General features: G+C 38.4%; 1 protein-coding gene and 2 long non-coding RNA genes across 5 annotated transcripts; all 3 read right to left on the bottom strand.

Moving 5' to 3' along the window:
- Nucleotides 1-1402: 1402 nt before the first annotated feature.
- Nucleotides 1403-11628, bottom strand: LOC141406355 (uncharacterized). Of its 3 annotated transcripts, none has more exons than XR_012413369.1 (4): nucleotides 10891-11628; nucleotides 10073-10237; nucleotides 2327-2606; nucleotides 1403-2251 (listed from the first exon to the last, which is right to left on the bottom strand). It is a non-coding gene; the product is annotated as an uncharacterized lncRNA (long non-coding RNA). The 3 variants fall into 3 exon arrangements; XR_012413370.1 differs by having other exon boundaries at nucleotides 1403-2447; nucleotides 2555-2606; XR_012413368.1 differs by having other exon boundaries at nucleotides 1403-2606.
- Nucleotides 11629-12192: 564 nt separating this feature from the next.
- Nucleotides 12193-13874, bottom strand: LOC141406354 (uncharacterized). The gene is made up of 2 exons (XR_012413367.1): nucleotides 12780-13874; nucleotides 12193-12672 (listed from the first exon to the last, which is right to left on the bottom strand). It is a non-coding gene; the product is annotated as an uncharacterized lncRNA (long non-coding RNA).
- Nucleotides 13875-14249: 375 nt separating this feature from the next.
- On the bottom strand, nucleotides 14250-22820 carry PPP1R15 (Protein phosphatase 1 regulatory subunit 15). The gene is made up of 2 exons (XM_073991682.1): nucleotides 20504-22820; nucleotides 14250-14987 (listed from the first exon to the last, which is right to left on the bottom strand). The coding sequence occupies exons 1-2, from the start codon at nucleotides 21509-21511 to the stop codon at nucleotides 14613-14615; spliced, it is 1383 nt and encodes a 460-aa protein (XP_073847783.1). The 5' UTR covers nucleotides 21512-22820; the 3' UTR covers nucleotides 14250-14612.
- Nucleotides 22821-24370: the final 1550 nt, after the last annotated feature.

Below are 24370 nucleotides of genomic sequence, written 5' to 3'. Positions count from 1 at the left end.
CAAATGAAATCCAGATGAGATTTCATTTGACGTTTGAGCTATGGAATTGACAGTTGAAATCGAGTGGATTTCGTAAATGTAAACTTAGTATAATGTTCCCAACAATTGCCGATGCGGCTACCTGTGTATGTCCCAATTTACATTAGGCGAGTTTACTTGCGGCAATTGTCAGTTTGATGGAGAGAGAGGTGAGGTATATGCTAACCCTTTGCCTCTCAACACCCTCTCTCACCCACAAACTGACAATTGCCGCAAGTAAACTCGCCTAATGTAAATTGGGACTATTTGTACCATGCTAGCATGGTACAATAATACAGGTAGCATTATCAAGCCAGCTGATGGTAACATAATTTGTCAATTGCATTGAATTGATGTCAAATTTTGACATCTTATGTTACCAACAATTGCCGATGCGGCTACCTGTGTATTTGTACCATGCATGCTAGCAACCATGGTACAAATACACAGGTAGCCGCATCGGCAATTGTTGGTAACATAAGGTGTCAAAATTTGACATCAATTCAATGCAGTTGACACATTATGTTACCATCAGCTGGCATGATAATGCTACCTGTATTATTGTACCATGCTAGCAACCAACTCCCATGAACAGGGTGTTACAAAACAAAAATAAACCACATGACATAAACTCACACAGGGCGCATCACATATCATATTTTTGTACAATTTATTTGTATTTCAGGTTATTATTAGTACAAAATTAGTTTTTATATAAATTTTTGATCAAATACGACGTACAGAATAAAATAAACATCATAATTGAATAAATCGCATCAGTTTACATAACATTCAATGTCAGTTGCTATTGTAACTTCCATGGTGGTACAGGTTTCAACATGGAGTAGACGTGATAACGGTTAAAAATTTTTAATTATTTTAACTTAAAATAATATAGAATTTCGTTATAAAAATGTTTATTTTTAGATACGTTTATATTGGAGCCCAAAACGCATGTTTTAGGAAAGCAAGTTTTACTAAACTCTATTGATGTAAATATTATCATTCATATCAAATAATTTTGATAAAAAACAATAGGAACAAACGCGCATAATAGTACGTTTATATATAACCGGATTTAACAAACCCACTGGGTTTTAAATGTCAATTCCATTACATATACGTCAAACAAATCCTCATAAAGAAGGTTAACCATGCAAAAGGTTATAATATAAACATGGCCTAAGTTCGTTTGAATGCTATCAAAACCTTCTCCAAATATACCAATAAAACAAGCCATAAACATTTAAATTGCTAGCCAACTACGTCAAATTAAATATAAAATTAAATATAGATTAAATACAAAAGTACATACATATGAATGAATGTACTAACATTATTATTGTGAAATTCGTTTAAAATTAAATGATGAAATAGCCAATACTACATGACACATCATCATGCAACAAAACCGCGTTTGTGGTGCTTTCCTCTTACATGTTTGTAAACAACATGAATAATGATTATGACTCCTAAACGACCTTTGTTGCTTCGTTAAGCTTTGCAATTGAATGGACTAGGTTGGTGTAAAGCAGCTATGAACAAAGCAGTACTCCAGCGTCGATTCATGGCACAAACACTACAGTCACACATATTATTTTGTGCATCATTGGTGTCATGTGCACTCTAAGTCATAACGCCATCTATGGCTTAGTAGCCGAAACGAATCAGCTGACATATATGACATTAGGACAAAGTACATTGTTGACATTGTTCAGGAAAACCAAATTGCAGGTTATCTATTGTAAATCAAGTCTTTCCTTTTTTGATCGTCTTGGCAGCTGGAGGTGAGAATTGGAGCAGAATAGCATTTTTCCACGTCGACAACAACCACCGGAAGTGAAAATTACCTCTACCCCGAGTGATTAAAGATCCCTCGAGGATCCTTCAAAAGAGAAATACCAACAAACCATCGTTTTCGTCCACAATAAAAAGAACCACAATAATAATTGCCATTTTGCTGAAAATCTTCGCAAAGGATATTTTATTAAATCCTTAACAAAAACATAAATTAGAACTACTTAAAACTACACAACAATCAATATTTCATTTAAAGAGAAAATTCACTTACTAAATCTACAGAGTATCGACGTATAATACCTCACCTGCGCTGCTACATCGAGGGAACCTCATCCAAGCACTTGCATCAGCGGTGCCCAGGTGATATGCTTTTGACATAAACGAAACCTTTACTTCCTGACTCCCGGACAGACGGACGGACCAAAGTGTTAATCTATAAAATAAGAAAAAAGAAAGAACCAGAGAAAGTGTTAAATCCTCGTAAGGGTAGGCATTTAGGTAAAGCTACCTTTCATAACCTGGTGTTGTATTTGCTAAAATCCATCCCTAATAGAACGAGCTCCTTCTAGGCAGGCAGGAATTTGTTGTTGATTGGGGTATTCCCCTCAGTTGTTGGGCAAATGCCGTCCCTTTTGTCCAATTAAATGGACGTAAAGAGGAAAATATGAATTAGTAAATTTTTATAGATAAAAAAAAAGGATTTTATAGATTAAAAGAAACCGATACATAAACTTACCAGAGTACGGATCATACGGACGGACAGCAAAGCATCTTCTGGGCAGCAGAACCTGAAAACAAAATACACATATGGTGATAATTGGAGTTAGAGGTTATTTTTGAAGGCAATCGACCGAATTTATCTTATGAAATTATTTTTATGAATGTACTTGTTAATCGAACATAGTTCCCTGAAATTAGAAGTCATTCCTTGCTAACCTTGTTTGGATTTGGTCATTGTTTTTTTTATTTGTAAAACAACTACTACAACAGAATGCGAATGTTAAGCTGCTTGTGCTAAAATGTACAATACAATATATGAATTAAACTTTGTAACGTACAGCTCTTGAGTTTTATTGACATGATCAGATAGATCTTGTTCGGTAAAGGAGATAGGAAGGGGGTAGTGAAAGAAGAGGTAGGTATGGGGCAACTGAACATTAGAGTGTTGCTATGGTGGGACGAAAGTTCCAGAGGGCGGGTTACACTTCATCGAGAAACCTGATGAAGTCCACAAACAATTCTTTTCCCACTGGTACATGGGTGTAAGTTATAGCAGGTATATTTCTCTGTTTTTCTGTTTTTTTTTTTCTTTTCCAATTTTCCTTTTTGGGGTCCCTGAACCCCTCCTCTGTACTTTGTTATGGCAGACTGGCATGTTTTTTTATTTTTTTGAGTCTGTCCTAAAGTTCATTCTGTCGCCAGAACCCCACCATCCGGCGAGCTTAAGCCGAGCGAAACGCCATCATGCCAGCACAGCGACTTTTTGAACAAAACTCGATCTTAAAGGATTATTCCTTCCAACTTGGACAGGACAAATGGCGCCCAACGTGGGGCCCGAAAAGGGAAACGTTATAGTTAGCTTTTGTGCCAGAAGTACTAGTTGATCTCTGGGCAAGTAGGACAGCTTTAGAGGTTTCGGCTTTTGTCAGAGATATTCCTAGTACGGTGGAGTGGAGAACATGGTTCGAGCAGAGTCCAGGACGCACCCATGCATCACTAGCAGGTTATGGTGATAGCCATGGATAGTGTTAGAATCTATGTTTGTTTAATAGTTTCTTAGTATTTACATATTATCTGGGGGTTTGATTTAGCATATTAGAATCTCAATGGCCCGGTACAGGTTTTTAGGAATTGGTCCGCGTTGCTTTGGGATTATTCAATATGAACAGGAATCCCCTAGGTATCATGTAGTCTTGGGTAAGCCATCTCAGTTGTAGGGCTTAGTTCTGACGCTATGGTAGTAGAGGACTAATTGCTTATAGTTGAGAGTCAGCTTATCAAGTCATCAAGCAATAGTATACACAGATAGCCCTAGATTATCTTATGAAAACTGACAGAATGGTTATGGTTCCTAGTAGTTGGCCTCAGGCTTCACTAAAGCGGCCATGTCATTATGCTGAAAGTCCAGTTAAGATAGTTCCATTATGCAGAATTTAAAATTCATCCACTACCTGGGAGAAAAGATATTGGTTTAGTAAAGTTATCATATGATTGCTTTACTGGTAGTAAATCTACTCTTCAGTTCACTATTCCCCTGAATACCCTATCTCCGAGAAGTTAATAGCACGAGTTTTTATTGGACATAGTTGTGGTCAGTTGCTTGTTTATTTATTACAATTTATTTATTTATAGTTATCTATTCGTTATACAGATATCTGATTTTGAAAATTCGATACGAGTGTTTCGAGTTAAGGAAGTTTCGACAGTGTGGCGTTTTATTCCGAACATTGAGTTAGTTGATATAGACTTGGTTTTTACGGCGTCAAGTGTGTGAGTGTGTTGAGTACAGAGCTTGGGATTTACCTCATAGTTTTAGTTTACAGGTGGTTGGAAAGATTAGCAAGGCAGTGAAAAGCAATAACGATGGAAGCTGCGGAAGTACCTTCTACAACGGAAGCAGCCACAAGACAATTGACTGGAATCACATTTGGGACAGCGGCTACAACAACCCCTACCAACGTGACTCCCACGGGTAGAACCAACGAGGCACCTGCTTCGTCCGAAGCACCCCCAGTATCGAGTGACGTATCCTTGAGCTCAGAGGCCTTTAACAACACTGTCAATTCTCCCGAATTCGCTAGTCAGACCGCGCAAGACATAAGGGAAGATTACCGAAGAACCAACCGCAGGTTGGATTCAATCCGGGATTCGGATGTGCAGGAGATGGTAGCATCGGTTGGCATGATGCAGGCAGAGCTAATGAGGGCCCTGGAAGAGTTAAAACGTTGGAAAACTGAGATGCAGCAGCAGAATTCCGTGGGGAGCCAAGATAGACCAGGCGGTCAACAGCAGCGTCATCTGAATGAGTATAGAAGGGATCCGGTGTTGGATATGGGGAACCCAGAGATTTTACCTCCACCTCCACGTTTCGGGGAGGGCGCTGGAACAGACCCCTCGGGGATTCCTCCACGAAGCGGTAACCACCCACAACCACCTCCGAACCCAAAACCCACCCCGACGTATGGGGGACAAAATTTCCAAGATCCGCAGTGCTCCCATACATCTACCCTGCAGCCGAGGATAGATCTGAAGAAATGGGGAATTAGATTTGATGGCAGCAACAAGACCCTGGTGGCTGAAGACTTCATGTTTCGCATTGAGGCTATGAGGCAAGATTATGCGTACCCATTCGACGAGCTGTTGAAGGATTTTCCCCAGCTGTTGGAAGGAGCTGCCTTGGATTGGTACTGGCAGCAGAGGCGGATTGAACCGTTCCAAACCTGGAGTGAGCTGAGAAATGCCTTTTTGGGACAGTTTCGTTGTTATGAGTCGGAGTTCCAGATCCAAAAGAAAATTATGGATCGACGGCAGCTACCCCAGGAATCATTCGAAGATTTCTTTAACGCTGTGCTTAAGCTTAGAAATCAGCAACGAGCTCCTTATTCCGAAAGAGATCTCGTGGAGATTATGAAAGGCAACCTGAAGCCCTCACTGGCGGCTCTCATTTTCCCTATTAAAATCCACGGCTTAAATCATTTTATGCAGGAAGTGAAAAGAGCGGAGAATATGTTGTCAAACCAGCGTCAGGCGTATCCATCGAGAACCTATCCTCAGCCTAGAGTCCATGAGCTCATTTATGAACAAACCGATGAAGAGATGTCAACTGATCCCATAATGGAAGTAGAGGCACTCAAAGATACAACCAAATATACATGCTGGAATTGCCGCAAATCAGGTCACAGCTTCATAGAATGTCACACTCCAGTGAGTCACGTGTTCTGTTTCCGTTGTGGTAGAGACGGAGTAGTAACCCCAAAATGCCCCAAATGTCAGGGAAACTTACAGCGGAACGTGCCTCGTACTGCGGAAGCCCGTTCCACGCAGACAGAAACACAGTAGAAGACAGCAGTGCCCAACCCACCATTCGAGTCCTTTCCAACACCAATAAGGTTCCTGTACATGTAGAAGCTAAAGTCAGGGAAATAAAGCCGCTTCACGTCCGCAGGAAAGAGTACGAGGAGGCACGAAGTAGAATTTTCGGCACCGTGTCCCCTAAGGTGAAAAGAGCACGAGAGCGTTACAAACGTAGGAAGCAGATTCGCCGCGAAATTGCTTCTGCGACTCTTTATGAAGGCGAGGATACCCGTTTCTACACAAAGATAAACATTAAAGGGGTAGAAGTCGAGGGACTTTTAGATAGCGGTGCCACCGTAAGTTGCTTAGGTAAGGGTTGCGTAGAATTCCTTGAGAGTATTGGTGTAGAATCTAACAGTTTTTATTCCTTCATTAAGACGGCGGATGGAAGTCCTCATAGAATAGTGGGCAAAGTTTCGGTTCCCATATCGTGTAATGGGATAACCAATACCATAACTTTTTACCTAGTGCCAACCCTAAATCGGCAACTATTTTTGGGAGTTGATTTCATGAAGAGCTTTGGTATGTTCGCATCAGTGGAGAGTCTCACCACCAACAATATTAGCCTATGTGACGAAGCGGACGCGGGAACCTGTGATGATAAACCCGTCCACGTATTGTCTGACTCCCAACGGCAACGTTTGGAAGTGATCGTGGCAAAATTCCCATGCTATACCAAGCGAGGTTTGGGTAGGACGAAATCTGAGGTCCATACTATTGACACTGGTAACGCAGTTCCCGTGAAAAGTAAGCATTACCCAGTGTCTCCGGCTGTGCAGAAACTCATGTACGCGGAGTTGGACAGGATGTTGGCGTTGGGAGTCATTGAGCCGAGTGATAGTCCATGGAGTCATCCAGTGACCCTGGTTCGCAAGGGTGAAAAGAACCGCTTATGCCTGGACGCACGAAAGCTCAATGCCCTGACGGTTAAAGACGCCTATCCGCTCCCGCACATTGAGGGTTTGCTCAGTCGACTGGGTGATACCTTCTTTATTTCGAGTGTCGACCTGAAGGACGCGTTCTGGCAGATTCCTCTGGATCAGCCAAGTAGAGAAAAGACCGCTTTTACGGTGCCGGGGAGACCGCTTTACCATTTTACGGTCATGCCTTTTGGGCTGTGTAACGCAGCTCAAAGGTTATGCCGTCTAATGGATAAGGTGATCCCCTCAGCAATTCGGGATCGCGTCTTTGTCTACTTGGACGATCTACTGATCGTATCGCCAGACTTCGATACACACGCGGAACTGCTCGAGCGTGTAGCGAAGCTGTTAGACGAAGCAGGGTTGACAATCAATGTTGCCAAGTCTAAGTTTTGCTTTAAAGAGCTTCGTTACTTAGGATATATTGTTGGTGGAGGAGAGTTGAAGCCTGATCCCTCTAAGGTAGAGACAATAACAAAATTCTGCTATCCTAAAACTGCAAAACAGGTCCGAAGTTTTACCGGTGCCACCGGCTGGTATAGGAGGTTTATACCAAATTATGCTACTATTGCGGCACCTATATTCGAGACTTTGAAAAAGGGTAAGCAGTTCTGCTTTACAGAGGAGGCCAAAGGTGCTTTTGACCGGTTAAAGGCAGCGCTGGTAACCAGTCCTGTTCTTACTCACCCTAACTTCAACAAACACTTTTTCGTACAATGTGATGCTTCCGACCTCGGGATAGGAGGAGTACTATTCCAGAGAGACGACGAGGGCGGGGAGCATCCCATTGCGTATTTTTCCCAGAAGTTAACAGCCGCACAAAAGAACTATTCCGTGACGGAAAGAGAATGCTTGGCCGTGGTGATGGCGGTGAAAAAATTTCGCCCGTACATCGAACTGATGCCATTCACCATTATCACGGACCACAGCAGCCTCAAATGGCTGATGTCTCACAAGGACCTTAGCGGCCGCTTAGCACGGTGGAGCCTACACCTGCAGAGTTTTGCATTCGATGTCGAACACAGGCAGGGTACCAAGAATGTGGTACCGGATACATTATCTCGGTATGATATGGAAGAATTGAGCACCGACTTGAATTCTCTCGTAGATTTATCCTCAGAAGCCTTTAAAAGTGAAAATTATAAAGAACTTATGGGCACCATAGAGAAAAATGCCGACAACCTGCCAGACCTTAAGGTCATAGATGGTTACATATATAAAAGAACACAACATTACGATGGCATTGCTATCAACGAAGATTTTTCGTGGAAACTGTGGGTTCCACAAGAGCTCACAGATGACATTGTAAGGAAGACTCACTGCCCACCACAAATGGCACATGGGGGCTTCCATAAAACCCTACGAAGAGTAAGGGAGTACTTTTATTGGCCAAACATGACCGTTCAGATAAGGGAATTCGTACAGAAATGTGAGGTATGCAAATCATCGAAACCTGCAAACATGACTCTTCGTCCACCTATGGGTAAAGAAGCCAACGTAGAACGACCTTTCCAACGAGTTTATATAGATTTTCTAGGACCCTACCCACGCTCGAAATATGGGAACTCATATATATTAATTGTGCTAGATCATCTGACCAAATTCGTCCTGCTGAAAGCCATGGCTAAGGCCAGTTCTAAAAATGTAGTAAAGTTTCTTGTAACAGAAGTATTTCATAAGTTCGGAACTCCCGAAACTGTTGTGTCCGACAACGGGCCACAGTTTACAAGCAAAGAATTTCAAGAGCTGATGAAGAATTTCGGGGTAACCCACTTCAAAACGGCCACACACTCTCCCCAAGCAAATGCTTCGGAGAGAGTAAACCAATCTATCCTGGCAGCCATACGTTCCTATATAGGGGAAAGCCATCAAGAGTGGGACAAACATTTGTCTGATATTGAATGCTCGTTGCGCTCATCTGTACACTCTTCGATTGGTGTCACACCCTATTATGCACTATTTGGGATGAATATGATGAGCCACGGAAGCGTATATGCCCTGGCAAGAAAGCTAAAAACACTAAACGATCCAGAGTGTGCACTAATTCCAAGTTCGGTGAAGCTAGAACTAATTAGAAAGAAAATTCAAGAGAATTTACATAAAGCTTTTTCTACCAATGAGAAAAGGTATAATACTAGAGTCCGAAATGTGAAGTTTATTCCGGGACAGGAAGTCTACCGGAGAAGCTTCCAGCAAAGTGAATTCAAAAATCAGTTTAATGCCAAGCTAGGTCAGAAATTTCATAAATGCAGAATTACTAAACCTGTCGGAAATTGCCTATATGAGGTCGAAGATCTTAAAGGTAAACCATTGGGGGTATACCATATGAAGGATTTAAAACAGTAAGAAATCAGTAGACTCATCAAATAATTCAAGTGGGGAGGATCTTTATCATTAGAAAGGCGGAGACGACATGGCTTAGATTGTCATGCAAATACGGATCGTGTGAAATCGGTTTACAATGTTTTCTATGTTGGAATGCAGATTCTGGAGTTATTGGACTGATGTACGGGCATGGTGTGTGACAGCCAGGTACTTTCAGATCATGTTTACCTTTAGATGGTTAGTGCATTACCGCTGGCAAATCAAATTCAGGGTAATAGGGGTCATAAAATATCTTGGAAAAAATTGCCTATTCTTGCACATTGTAACAGAAAATTAAATAAAGGATACCACGGTGGATCAGCTTCTTAGCCTCTATATTCTTACCCTTCTCAACACAAAGACCGCAGAATGTAAACTATTCACCTTTACCATAGCTTGCAAACACATTCAAGGCATATCACCTTGCCCGATAGCGTAGTGAACAGTTTCTATAACCAATTTCTTTGTTACCAATGGCGACCATTGCCTTTGCCCCACAACCTATTGATCTCCATGCCTAGCAGGCGTTTTCATAAAATGAGAACATTGGTGAACAATCCCAGGAATTGCATCATTAGATTTTAAGGATGTTCAGTAATTTCGAGCATTTGTGCATGCGTTACAATCGGGTCCCGGTCCAGCTAGACAAAGTTCAACATCCAATTAATTAGAAACATCTTCAATTCGATGACCTATTCATCAGTTAAGACATACATTCATATGGTACATAATTCCGTATTCGATAAACATTTGGCAAGTCATCCGATATGCAATGTTACTCATGTCAAAACGTATTACACCCAATCAGGCGTACAATAAGAGAGCATAGAATCTCTAGAGTTACTCTTAACCAATACTCGTATGACTAGTATCTAGTAAATTTCTCATGTACTCACCAGCATATTTACGGCGACTTCTAAAAGTTACCAATCATTTTGAATCACTTTCTAGTCCTTATGTGTTCACGAAGGTATAAGACGGCATCGTTGTTGGAAACGGTGTGGAAGATAATACCAAAAGATGGGGAAAATTTCGTTGGAAAAATAAAATCCATCGACCAGCTGTAAAAGAAAAAAAAAAGCACAAATGAACATCTATGGCCAAGCGGCAGATGAGGAGCCGGTTTCTAACGAAATATCATCCTATAAACAAACATTTCACACCGTAAACCCAAGATATACAACGTGTAAATTCCATCATCGTTCATAGTTTACTTTCCAGACTGAAATGGATCGCCCGTCGATTGCAATAATCGAAGATGCCTCAGACAATGTTCGTAGTATGCATTTATATGACAAGATTCCAAAAGAGTGCATGAAGAAATCCCATAAACAAGCAGTGAAAAAGAGGCAGCCTGATAGCTACACCTACTGTAATGTATATGACCAAACCGAAATTGACTCCCAGTTTATGTATTTCGAAACGAAAATGTGTGCGCATGAAACACACCCAAACTTTACTTTTGGAAATATTATTGCCTTTGCTTTTCCTTCAAGACAAAAAACAAATTTGAAAAACACACTCAAATTTGGTAGTTTTTCATTTTCTTATCGACATACATGAACAGGCCCTGAATATCTGAGCATATCATAATCACAAAATATTTCGTTTAATTCCACACTCAAAATACCAGAACAACTGGTCCAGAAAGGGTAGAGAAGAAAATGTTTGATGGGTTATCTTCATGCTTTGCCAAAGCGATGAGTTTGTTTACCTTTTAATTCCCTTTTATTTGCTTCGTTGTTTAGTTCCTTCTTTGAAACACTTTCGCTTCATTCATTTAAATAGCATTTCCCGTTAGGGAAGAACTGGCTATGTATGAAATCTCCTTCAATGAAGGTCAGGTAGCCTGCTTCATATCGCCATCTCTGTTCTTTAATGATAATTGGCTTCACTTCGATTTGTAAACCTACAATGGTTATTTCTTCATCGATGTTGTTTTTTTTTATTTTCAGCAAGCCTAGCCTACTACACACACACACACTATCGCAATCAATTTACATTTTCCTCATAATTTTAATGAAATATTTATCTTAAATATTCACCTCTATATCATTATTTTGTAAAACCATTAAGAAATCTATTCAAAACACTAGAATTAGTAGTTAAGTTTACAATCATTCTCCCCATTTAGGTCGCTAAATTCATTTTGTTGTTGTCGGTTAGTTAAACGGTTGCTATTCTGACTATAACTGATTCGTACACACACACGCACCAACTCCTTCATGAATTCACACATCTTCCTTATTTCATTCATTTTTTTTAGGTAAGATTAATTAATATATGCACTTTTCTACTACGATTGAATTATTAGCCACAATGTTTGCACACGCGTACCGATCTTTTTATTTTACGTATCGAATATACCTATGTTCTTAACACTTTTTCGCAATTTCTTTTCCATTCGTCGTTAATTTCAATCAGTCACCGACGCGATTTTATTTTGAATGACTTCTCCCTCGTAAGGTAGAGATGTTGGTTTAGCGTACAATGCCGACTAGAAACACCCAATATCGAGTAGTCGATTAGAGACAGGGTAGTTCATAACTAAATATTTTACGACTGTGATACCTAATTTTAAAAGCGTCGCACAGTACCTTGCAACTGCAATTATTACAAATAAATGGTGACCTTTTTCCCTCCCATCCTTTTGATAGGATATCAGCAGGATGGTTGGGTTTGTCATGTGCACTCTAAGTCATAACGCCATCTATGGCTTAGTAGCCGAAACGAATCAGCTGACATATATGACATTAGGACAAAGTACATTGTTGACATTGTTCAGGAAAACCAAATTGCAGGTTATCTATTGTAAATCAAGTCTTTCCTTTTTTGATCGTCTTGGCAGCTGGAGGTGAGAATTGGAGCAGAATAGCATTTTTCCACGTCGACAACAACCACCGGAAGTGAAAATTACCTCTACCCCGAGTGATTAAAGATCCCTCGAGGATCCTTCAAAAGAGAAATACCAACAAACCATCGTTTTCGTCCACAATAAAAAGAACCACAATAATAATTGCCATTTTGCTGAAAATCTTCGCAAAGGATATTTTATTAAATCCTTAACAAAAACATAAATTAGAACTACTTAAAACTACACAACAATCAATATTTCATTTAAAGAGAAAATTCACTTACTAAATCTACAGAGTATCGACGTATAATACCTCACCTGCGCTGCTACATCGAGGGAACCTCATCCAAGCACTTGCATCAGCGGTGCCCAGGTGATATGCTTTTGACATAAACGAAACCTTTACTTCCTGACTCCCGGACAGACGGACGGACCAAAGTGTTAATCTATAAAATAAGAAAAAAGAAAGAACCAGAGAAAGTGTTAAATCCTCGTAAGGGTAGGCATTTAGGTAAAGCTACCTTTCATAACCTGGTGTTGTATTTGCTAAAATCCATCCCTAATAGAACGAGCTCCTTCTAGGCAGGCAGGAATTTGTTGTTGATTGGGGTATTCCCCTCAGTTGTTGGGCAAATGCCGTCCCTTTTGTCCAATTAAATGGACGTAAAGAGGAAAATATGAATTAGTAAATTTTTATAGATAAAAAAAAAGGATTTTATAGATTAAAAGAAACCGATACATAAACTTACCAGAGTACGGATCATACGGACGGACAGCAAAGCATCTTCTGGGCAGCAGAACCTGAAAACAAAATACACATATGGTGATAATTGGAGTTAGAGGTTATTTTTGAAGGCAATCGACCGAATTTATCTTATGAAATTATTTTTATGAATGTACTTGTTAATCGAACATAGTTCCCTGAAATTAGAAGTCATTCCTTGCTAACCTTGTTTGGATTTGGTCATTGTTTTTTTTATTTGTAAAACAACTACTACAACAGAATGCGAATGTTAAGCTGCTTGTGCTAAAATGTACAATACAATATATGAATTAAACTTTGTAACGTACAGCTCTTGAGTTTTATTGACATGATCAGATAGATCTTGTTCGGTAAAGGAGATAGGAAGGGGGTAGTGAAAGAAGAGGTAGGTATGGGGCAACTGAACATTAGAGTGTTGCTATGGTGGGACGAAAGTTCCAGAGGGCGGGTTACACTTCATCGAGAAACCTGATGAAGTCCACAAACAATTCTTTTCCCACTGGTACATGGGTGTAAGTTATAGCAGGTATATTTCTCTGTTTTTCTGTTTTTTTTTTTCTTTTCCAATTTTCCTTTTTGGGGTCCCTGAACCCCTCCTCTGTACTTTGTTATGGCAGACTGGCATGTTTTTTTATTTTTTTGAGTCTGTCCTAAAGTTCATTCTGTCGCCAGAACCCCACCATCCGGCGAGCTTAAGCCGAGCGAAACGCCATCATGACAGCACAGCGACTTTTTGAACAAAACTCGATCTTAAAGGATTATTCCTTCCAACTTGGACAGGACATTGGTGTAAAGGGTGCACATAATATTGAAATTCAAACGGTAGCCAGTTGTTGATGTAAATCTTTTTTAAGTATCAAATTATGCTAAAGTTTCTTTATGTGCCAGAAAAGTGATCGCTTACTTCAAAGGTGTTCCACAACATCCCAGATGGGACAAGGGAGACTTCTCTCACATCAATGAGTGCACCCCGATTCATATTAGCTCAATGATATGGGACCTACAAGTCCGAACGGCGTGTCCTAAGACACCACTTGCAGAGAAGTTTTACATGGCTGAAATACTCAGTTATCGTAGTAAAAATTTGTTTATACTTGCAGTCTCCTCAGTTCGCAAATGTTACCATTTTAAAGAGTAAAGGAACAGATCAATTAATTCCAAACTAAAATTACTGTCGAGCTGAAATTTACCGTAGTACAGTAATTTATAATGCCCATTCCTCATTTAAAAAAAAATAACAGTATTGGACTTTTCTATGGGTGTTGTCCGAGGGGGTGGAACGACATATTCCATCTTCAAACTTAATATGGGTGGTTACCCTTTCTTTTTAGCCATGAGGTTGAGGATATAAAAATTAAAAGTTGTATTGGTTTAAATTATATTGTTTTCTTCGAAATCTAAGGCTACCACTTACCTCCTTGATCCCTTTTCTTTATTATCTTCAATTCAAAAGCCATTTTATTTTGATTGTGAATACTTAAATTTAGATTTCTTTTCATGTTTTTTTTTTATTTTTATTAAGATATGATATTCTAATTCCAATAAATGTGTATAGTAAACTAGGATCTATAGAACGATAGATAAAAATTAAAGAAGTAATTCATAGAAAATATGTTTTCTTTTTTGCATTAAATTTCGTTAAACATATGAGTTTGCAATTTCTTTTGCCGCTATAATATTTACAGAGAAAAATATTTAACCAAATGTTGGTCGTCTTTCTTTTTTTTAAGCAACGAGACAAAGTATTGGATGAAGATAATTACTTTAAAATCGTGGAAAATTTAATTTTGAAAGCACATCCAATTTTAGTGTCACGGTGTTAAAATTTGGGTCTGCGTCGCATTCGTTTCTTCCAACGGGCTCTTTTTTTCGCCTTGGTATTGGCATTGGGTGGTGGCTGTAGGGTTTGTTTCTTTTTGGGGGTTTCCTCCTGTACCCTTTCTTCTACCTTTTCAACAATTTGTGGTTTGGCTGCTGCGGTAACTGCATCGATTTTAGCAAATCTTTGTTCAAAGATTTTTTGACGATGCTCTGGCTCTAGGATGCGGTTTAAGACATTGGCCGTACGATCGATACGCATTTTAAAACGTGCCCGATCTCTGGCATACATTTCCCAATTACCTTTGCGGGCAGCACGATAAGCATAGTTCCATGTGTGCATAACATGTACCACGGGTTTGGTATTAAAGCGTACCTGTGTAATAAAGTAATGAAGAAAACAATTAACGAACAAGGTTAATAATAAAAACAAAAATTCCAAAAACAACAAGTAAAAGTTGAAAGCCTAAAACAACAAAAAAAGCTAACCTATTTTGGAATTTCCCTACTCTACATTAAAGAACAACAATAACAACAACTTCATTGCCATAATGGAGTACGTGAGAATTGCGATTCGCACAAACTATGTATTACGGGCCCTGCCATATTTTTGTGATGTCACGTCAATAAGAATTTTGGGATATGCCCCTTCTTCCAAGTTTTGTGATAAAGTATGTGGGGAGGTGAGGGTTGGGCTATCGCTAGAGATAAACACACAACTTTGTTATAAAAGTGCACATGACTTCGCGATATTGTTAATAGAAAAAAAGTCAAGCATCTGCGAAAACAAACAAACCGAACAATCAAAATCAAACATGGTGGAAATGAAGATGAAAGAAATTTATCAGCAACTTGAGAGTATTGAACTTCAGCCATAATGATTTGATAATTTTTTGGAGTATGTATTCTATTTTCGGCAAATATTAAATGCGTAATAAAATTTTTGATTAACTTGACAATATATGGTTCGAGGGGGTTCGATCTAGAAATTTCAAATTTTTAATTATTTAAAATTATCAAATGACGTTAAATAGTTAATTTAGAAGCTAAAATATTTGATATAATATTTGAACAAGTGTCGTTTAGGGGACACTATTGGATCGGTATGAAATGTTTACCATAGATATGTATAAACACAAGGATATTAGTTTTCCTGGGAGGAAGTTCCTAGTTCGGATATATCTTTTTTTGACATCATTAGGTTGTTTATGGACACAATTCGCATTGGTGTGTCTTCACTCGATATGGGTCTTGACTTTTCAGAAATTCCTTTAACGTTACGATCTTTATGTGATCGGGTTAACAAGGACTATCTATGATAAAAAATTTCGAACCGATTGTGTGTCCTTAAACACACGAAAAACCAAGAGCCACATCTCGGGAAGTATGGACTTCCCCCGGTAAACTATATGTTGTTGTGATCGGTATAACGGGGACTACCTATGGTAAAATTTTCAAACCAATCCGAGAGTTTCACCTAAACGACACATAAGCCAAATTTTGATCCAATTTGCGATATATTTCCATTTTAATTTCTTAAAAGTACTCAAAATCCAATGACCAAATATTACTTGCCAAAATAAATAACATCTTCAAATCTTTGCATTTCACCTAATTGTGTCTTTTAGACACAGAAATATTTCATGGTTGACAGTTCATCCCAAACATTTTTTGATTTCTTCTTCATATGTATGTATAGATGTGGCCAAAACCCAAATCTGTTTGGACAACAATTCACGTCATTTGACACTTAATTTTTGTCAATGACACATTTGATTACGTATTTTGTGAAAAAAAACGAGTACAAACAAAATTGTTTATCTTCTGAAGGTGTCCATTTTCATTCATTAGAGACCTAAGAATTTTTTTAAATGATTCTAAAAACTATTTGTCTCCAGGCACCGACATGATGATAAGTTTAAAATTCGGAACAACATTAAAAATGTTGTGCGTTAAGAGATAATTTATATGTACATATATATTCATACATACATATATAAATATGTACAACATAATGGGTGAATGTTAAGATGGCATTTACCACACAAACATTTCTTTTTTATGATAAAAATCATCTGTTTGTTGCTTTTCTAAAAATAAATTGTGTTGAAAAAAATTGTTATCCCCCCAAATCGCCCCCACCCAAGTTATTCCAAAAACTAAAAATGTCTGAATATGCATATTTTTGATTAAAAAATAAATAAATAAATTGTTACCAACTCTAGAAATAGAATGTCTATCATCGCAACATCGCAAGCTCAATCCGTATGATCGGCAAGTCATAAATAATTCATATAAATTTGTGATATTTGTTTTCAAAACTTGTATCAATGCGATTTTGCTAAAAGGTCGCTAAGAAAATGAGTCAAGTAAACAACTACAAAACCAAAGTATTACGTGAATGTGGAACAATGAATAGACATAGAGGCACCGACGTAACCAAGGGGTGGCCCGGGGCTGCCAATTATATTTTAGAAATATTTGGTAGGTTTTACGTGCCAAAGTTAAAATTTCGTTCATTACGGTCTTCTATGAGAAGACATTCCGGTCTTGTGGTTTTCTTTATTATCTGGTCTTCTCTGAAAATACTTTCCAGCCTTCTATGAGAATACCTTCCGACCTTATATGAGAAGACATTTGGCCTTCTTTGAAAAAACGTTCTATCAGAATACCTTCAGGTATCCATTCAAAAGGGCTTCTGGTCGTATCTAAGAAAATTTTCTTCTTCGGGATTACCTTCTGACCTTCTATAGAAAACATGTTTGTCTTCTATAGAAAACATGTTTGTCTTCTATGAGAACACCTTCTGGTCTTCTAAGAGAAGATTTCTGATCTTATATGAGCAGACCTTCCGGCCTTTTATATAAGAAGACCTTCCGAATAAGAAGACCATCCGGTCTTCTATTAGACCTTCCAGTCTTCTATTAGACCTTCCAGTCTTCTACTAGAAGATCTTCCAGTCTTCTACTAGAAGATCTTCCAGTCTTATACTAGAAGACCATTCAATCTTCTATGAGAAGACCTTTCAATCTTCTATGAGAAGACCTCTCAGTGTTCTAAAGAGAAGACCTTGCAGCGTTCTATGAGAAACCCTTTTGCTCTTTTGTGAGAAGACTTTCTGATCTTATATGAGAAGAACTTCCGAATTTTATAAGATCTTCCCACCTTCTATAAGAAGATTTTCCCACCTTCGATGAGAGGACCTTCCGACCTTCTATAAGAATATATTGCGGCTTTCTATAAGAATGCTTTTTGGTCTTCCGGCCTTCTATAATAAGACTTTCCAAACTTCTATGAGAAGACCATCCAGCCTTCTATGAGACGACCATCCAAGCCGTCTATGGGAAGACCTTCCGTCCCTCTATAAGAAGACCACACAGTCTTCTATTAGAACACCTTCCTGTCTTCCACGAGAAGACCTTTCAGTCTTCTATGAGAAGGCCTTTCGATCTTCTATAATAAGACTTTCCAACCTTCTTTAGGTAGAATTTCTGGTCTTCTTTAAGGAGAATTTTCTGTCATCTTTAAGGAGAGTTTTCTGCCATCTTTAAGGAGTAATTCCTGCCTTCTTTAAGGAATTTCCACGGGAAAACCTTCCGGGCTTCTTTAAGAAGTCGTTTTGCACTTCTATGTGAAGATGTCAAGCAAGCAGCCTTCTTTGAGAAGACCTTGGTTCTTCTATAAGAAGACTTTCTGGACTTCTATGATAAGACTTTCTGGACTTCTATGAGAAGACCTTCCAGCCTTCTTTGAGGAGACCTACCGGACTTTCATAAGAAGAGCAACCAGCCTTCATGAGAAGATTTTCTGTTTCTTTTTTTTTCTACGGGAAGATTACTAGGGCCTCTATGAGATTTTCTGTTTTTTTTTTTCTACGGGCCTCTATGAGAAAACATCTTGGTCCTCTATGAGAAGGCCTTCTGTTCTTCTATGAAAAGATCTTCTATGAGAAGAGCTTCTTGTCCTTTATGTGCAGACTTTCTGGGCTTCTATAAGAAGACCTTCCAGCCTTTCATAAGAAGACCTACTGATAAAACCTTCTGGTATTCTATGAGAAGACTTTCTGGTCTTCTTTGAGAAAACCATATGGTCTTCTTTGAGAAAACCATATGGTCTTCTTTGAGAAAACCATATGGTCTTCTTTGAGAAAAACATATGGTCTTCTATAAGAAGACTTTCAGGTCATCTTCTTTCCGTCCCTTATAAGAAGACCTTCCAATCTTCTATGGAAATGCCTTCAGAGCTTCTATGAGAAGACCTCTCGACCTTCTTTATGAAGACCCAGCAGTCTTCTATGAGAAGACTTTCTTATCTTTTATAAGAAGACTTTTCGGCTTTCTATGAGGGTTCTATTGGAAGACCTTCTATTGGCCGAAACTAGGGGTTCTTAAATCGATTTCCCCACTACTGCAATTTCATAAAATTACTCTGGTATGGAACTCGATTTAAGAACCCCTAGTTTTATGCACGAATACAAAGCAACTGACAATACGGAAGTCAGCCAATATTACGAGATGCAAAGTTTGGTTGATCTGTTGAAGAGTTATCGTGTAAGGTCTTCCAATAGAACCCTCATAGAAAGCCGAAAAGTCTTCTTATAAAAGAAAATTTTGATCAATCGAAGATTGTCTATATCCGTTAATACATTGGTGGACCTCCACCAAAAATATACATATTTTTGTCCAAACTTTTTTCCAGACATATATTTTCTCCAAAGCTCTCGAGTCGTTTTAATATTTTTACAGTTGCTTTTGTTGTAGCAGCATGGGTTTGATAATGGTTTGCCAGTCGCTGTGCGAAACGCTATTGGTTCCTGGTCAATCCAGTACAAATAACCTGTTGCCGTAGGATTCGATATTCTTACAGTAAGACAGCTCACCACCACAACAGCAATACAAGGCATATGCACACGTATCAGTCGAGAACTGAACCAGGGCAAGCCGTGCTGCCGTGGTAGCTATTGACCTATCGAAGGCCTTCAATGCCGTCAAGCATGGTAAATTGATTGATGGTGTCCTGATTCTGTCCTGACGATATTGGTTTTGTAATGTTCGGAAGCATGTTTAAGTCTAACACGTAATCCACATTTATTTACGACATTTGGGATCCTGACAAATAAACCTTACAAAGCATTAGGACAGTCTGCGGTAAGAGGACCACCTTCAGGAGGAGATAAAGATTTTACCGGTCATTGCAATACCGCTACAATCTAGTGAACAGGCAGGCTTTCCCGACCCAGGCACATCAGGTAGGATCTTCATTATCTAAAGAAAGATGCCCAAGGGCACAAAAGAGAACTTCTAGATCAATTTGCCGATCCAAGTTTGCTTTATATGGGGAATTATGGACTTCGTTGTAATCAGGCCCCAAGGGCTATCGATTCGGTCATATTCCCCGAATAAGCTTACTATACCCTCTACACAAAAAGTATCTATAAGTAAATAAAAGTATGTAAAATAGATATTCTTATTTATACTTCTCGTTAATATAACTGAAGACACCAACATTTTATTAAATTTTGTTTTGAATGAGAAAACCGGCAATGGCTTTGTAAATATGAAGTAACGATTCGACTATCTTCAACTACCACCATGTAAGCCAATCCTTACTAACGATTCTAGAAGCCAAAATGTTGTGTTGCATGCTTTAGCTCATAGATTACGTAAGGCAAAACAAATAAAAATGGGGGTTAGTTACATGAAGAAATCACCAAAAACTATGGAAGAGTGAAATTGTATGTATTGAGTCATAGACATGAAGGTAAAATGCTTTCATTTTTTCAAGGAATACTAAAACATGTTTTAAGAACATGAATTTGAAAAATTCCTAAAATAAAACACTAAAAATAACACAAAACATTAACTTAACTCTTGTCTAAGCGATAAAACTTACCTTTTTCTTTTTATCACAAAAAATATTTGGGGTTTTTTCATATGGGCAGGATTTGATAAAATCAACAACATCTACACCGTCATCATGGAGACAATTGCCATTAACATTTAAATCTAATTCAGCAGCCTCATTATGTTTAACGTCGTTGTCGTCATCATCATCGTATTTATACTCTACTTCGTCATCATCTTCATCGTCTTCCTCCTCGTCCTCCACCTCATCTTCATCATCATAATCTTCTTCATCGTCATCATCATCATCCTCCTCATCTTCTGAAAAATTTATATTCTGTTTCAGATCGTCCAGATTATCGTCATAGCCAAATTCTATGACACTGTCATCGTCATGCTCACTATTTGCCATACCAAATAGACGACTACCCATGGCTATGAGATTATCACATAAATCCGAAATTTGATGATTTATGGAGCCGTTCATTGTGGTGCACATCATATACACGTGAGCATCACGATCATCCAGGGGAGGTGATATTGTCGGCAGAGCCATGGGGAAATATCCACCACCGGTAAATGGTGGACCAATATGTTGATGAGGCGGGGAGAACCAAGGATTTTGTGTTTGTGGTGTTGTTTTCTCCTTGTTGGTCTGTGGTTTGAAGGCAGGATTGTTATTTTTTGCTGAGTTGGATGTTGCTGATAAGGAGGGCATGGGTGGTGGTGATACTGTACCCCCTATTCCCGCTCCTTTGCCTCCAATGTCCACAACAATACTACAAAATGAAGGCTTCGAGTATATTATACTGTTAACAACGACAGCTGCCTCCATAGGAGGCGCTTGGCCAGCCGCAGTTGCTACTTTGCACAGGTCAGCTGCCAATGATGACATAGTCCTTGTGGCTTTGCTGGCGTTTATATTTTTCGGCTCAAAAGATGGTGCCATAGCGGCTGTGTGATGATGGGCTTTTAATGCTGTCGTCGACATTTTGTTTAGGCCCAGGCAGTTAAGAAGCTGTTTAGGTTGTTTATTTCTGTGGTTGTTTCCAATCATATGGCACCGGAATTCAGATGCCAAACAAGGAAGCCTTTATGGTGCTGCTTTAGTTGTTGTTGTCGTAGATCTTTCTTCTTAAACAAAGAGCCTTGTCGCAAACGCAGCACGGGTTGGCCACCAACAAAAGATTTCTTCTTAATGGGAATTCGAACGACAAAGGCTCGCAATGTATTGTCGTGGTCGTTGTTGTTCTTCTTATTGTTATCGATATCTCTCAGTGCAAATACAACGTTCTTCTCCAATAAATGTTGTTGTTGCCAGGATACATAACGATTTCTATTAGTTGTTGTTGTATTAATAGTTGTGGCGTTGTTGTTGTTTTTCTTGATGTTTGAAATAATTTTAGCAGAAGTCCCACATGATACCAGCGGGCTGTTGACAGGATGGCAGGAATGCCCCATGATTTTCATTCCGATTTCGTTAATTTGTACATCGTATTTATTGGAAACAAATAACATTGGGTTCAAAATCAAGCTCACGCAACGTAGGTGGGGGCCCGTATGAAAACTCAAACGGAAAAATTTGATGATGAAAACAACAACGCAATGATTGCAATTTTTTTATTCAAGAAATTAATGTTCTTTTTGTTCAATGTCTTTGTTATCAACAAAAATGAAAACACATACACACTAACGACAGTTCAGTTCGTTCAGTCAGTTCACTTGAGTATGTTTTTTGTTATTATTGTTTCGTGTTTCTGTTTTATTTTTTCACTTCTGCTTTTGCTGTTGTTGTTGTTGTGGTTATTCCCCTTTTACTATCTGTTTCTCTCTCGGTTCCTATAAACGTCGTTCAGTACAAAGCAAAAACGAAAACACTTTACTATGTCCGTTGGCTTGTGTGTAATGTATCTGAATTTAATTCAAATACAGCTGTATGTGTGTTTGTGAAAGGTGATTTTTTCTTCTTCTTTCAATTCGTTCCCCAACTGGTTGGTTTGGTTCGACTTGAATTGTCTAATACGACGACGTGATCTTTTTTCCTCTACTTGTCACTCTGTTGCAAATTAATGTTGTTTCAAGGACAAAAGTAAATATTACTTTATAATGCACTTGTTTGTTTTATTTAATTCATCTTATGCACTCGATTCTTTTGAATATGCTCTTTGTAAAGTCACTATATTTTATAAGAATTGATGATTAATACACTTCCAAATAATTGCGTTATAGAAAAATATTTCAGCTTGTCGTTGTCACTTTTTTAATGGGAATGACTGAAAAAAGGTATTTTCTCGTCGTTGTTCATACAAATGACAGAGTTGTATTTCGTTCTAGAAACAAACAACAACGACATGACAAGTAATAATAACAGGGTGTCTACAACGATGCAAAAATTTAAGGCGGGAAAGCCACAAAGAATGGCGACTCGTTGAGCCAGGGATGGGAGTTGATGATAAGGCAAATGAAAATAATAGGCCTGTTCGATAACTTTGCAAGTAAAAAGTATTTGCAAGTGCTTGCAACTTCCTGCAGATCTTCTCAGTTCTCTTTTGCTAAATAAGTTTGTTATCGAACAGCATTTTGTAAAAGTTGGTGGGTTATCATACAGACCTAATGTGAAATTTTTATGAACAAACATTTATCTTTTTTATTTAATTCATTGTATCTACAAATTATGGTGAAAGTGAGAGCGGAAAGGAAAGAGATCCTCAATACTCGTTCCTACCCCCTACTGCCTAAAACTTTAATTTGCTTTCCCGAGAAATTTGTGTGTCTAAACACAGACCAAGGAAATTCTAAAAGAAATTTAGAAGAAAATTTGCCATTCTAGTTTGAACGTCTAAACACGGATATAAGGATGAAATACAATATTAACAGTTGTCTTGTTTGATTTTCGAAATCGTAAATGCACAAACATGTTAGATAAACCCATGTTACTGCTAAACCTAAATAACGACGGGACGTACACAAATATTTCACCTTTATGCGACAACAACGCTCTCTGAGCGTCCGTATTACCCAAATACGTTGAGTACAAATTCACATTTAAAACACCAAATCCGCGACCAAAAATTACTTAAATGTTTTCATTCGTAAAATAAATAATTTTCCTTTGTAATTAATTGGATTTCAGGTTGTGTTGGGGGTTTTGTTTTCAAAATACAAAACACATACATACAAAACGTTCTGTCATAGTTAAATTTATTCAACTTACAAAAAATATACGCTCGACGTATTTCGGTAGTTCTCATAAGAATACATGTGTTCTACTTTTTTCACCACACACGCCCTGGGTATACGGACGTATATAGGTATGGGCCATAAGGGGAATTAGCGAATTATTTTTAAACAAATTGCAGTTTACATCCAGTGGAATTCGGTTGCGGTATACGCAATGAATTGCGGTTGATACCGCTGGATTTCGTAAATGTAAAATGCATTTTACACTTGCACTTAAAACTTGTGTTTTGTCAGTTGATATTGATTTGATAGATATTGTATGGAATTGACAGCTTAAATGATACATGTTTTATGAAACATTTAACATGTAAAATTCGTTTAAAAGTACTTTTATATTTAAGATTATGTAAGTCACCCTGTTTCTTTGAGTCGCTAGTTATAGTACGTTTACACATAACTGAATTTACTTAATACAGTGGGTTTCGACTGTCGAATACATTGCGTATAGGTCAAATACATAATCTAGAAGGTGGGTCAGGTTCGAAAAAATTGTGAAAAACAAGGCCTGGGTGTATTTGCTTATTCTGTCAGAATTACTATAAATAAATATGCAACAGGTTGTACTGTTTATTTGATTTGTTGGGTCATTAACTAAAAACGCGAAAAATGAAGGGGATGCCAAGTTTTCTTTAAAAAGTCGGCTTCTTTGTATGTTCAAAAGTATGCTTCAAAATAC

The sequence above is a fragment of the Musca autumnalis genome, unplaced genomic scaffold, assembly GCF_047663935.1.
Source record: "Musca autumnalis isolate F117 unplaced genomic scaffold, ASM4766393v1 scaffold_5, whole genome shotgun sequence".
NCBI classification, from domain to species: Eukaryota; Metazoa; Arthropoda; class Insecta; order Diptera; family Muscidae; genus Musca; species Musca autumnalis.
This window is presented reverse-complemented; position numbering and strand designations above follow the sequence as displayed.

What these genes read in the sequence shown, in the direction of transcription:
- PPP1R15 (XM_073991682.1), bottom strand. Translation starts at nt 21,511, where the DNA reads ATGATTGGAAACAACCACAGAAATAAACAACCTAAACAGCTTCTTAAC. An exon ending in TTTGTGATAAAAAGAAAAAG is followed by an intron (nt 14,988 to 20,503) that starts GTAAGTTTTATC and finishes TTTATTACACAG; the next exon opens with GTACGCTTTAATACCAAACC.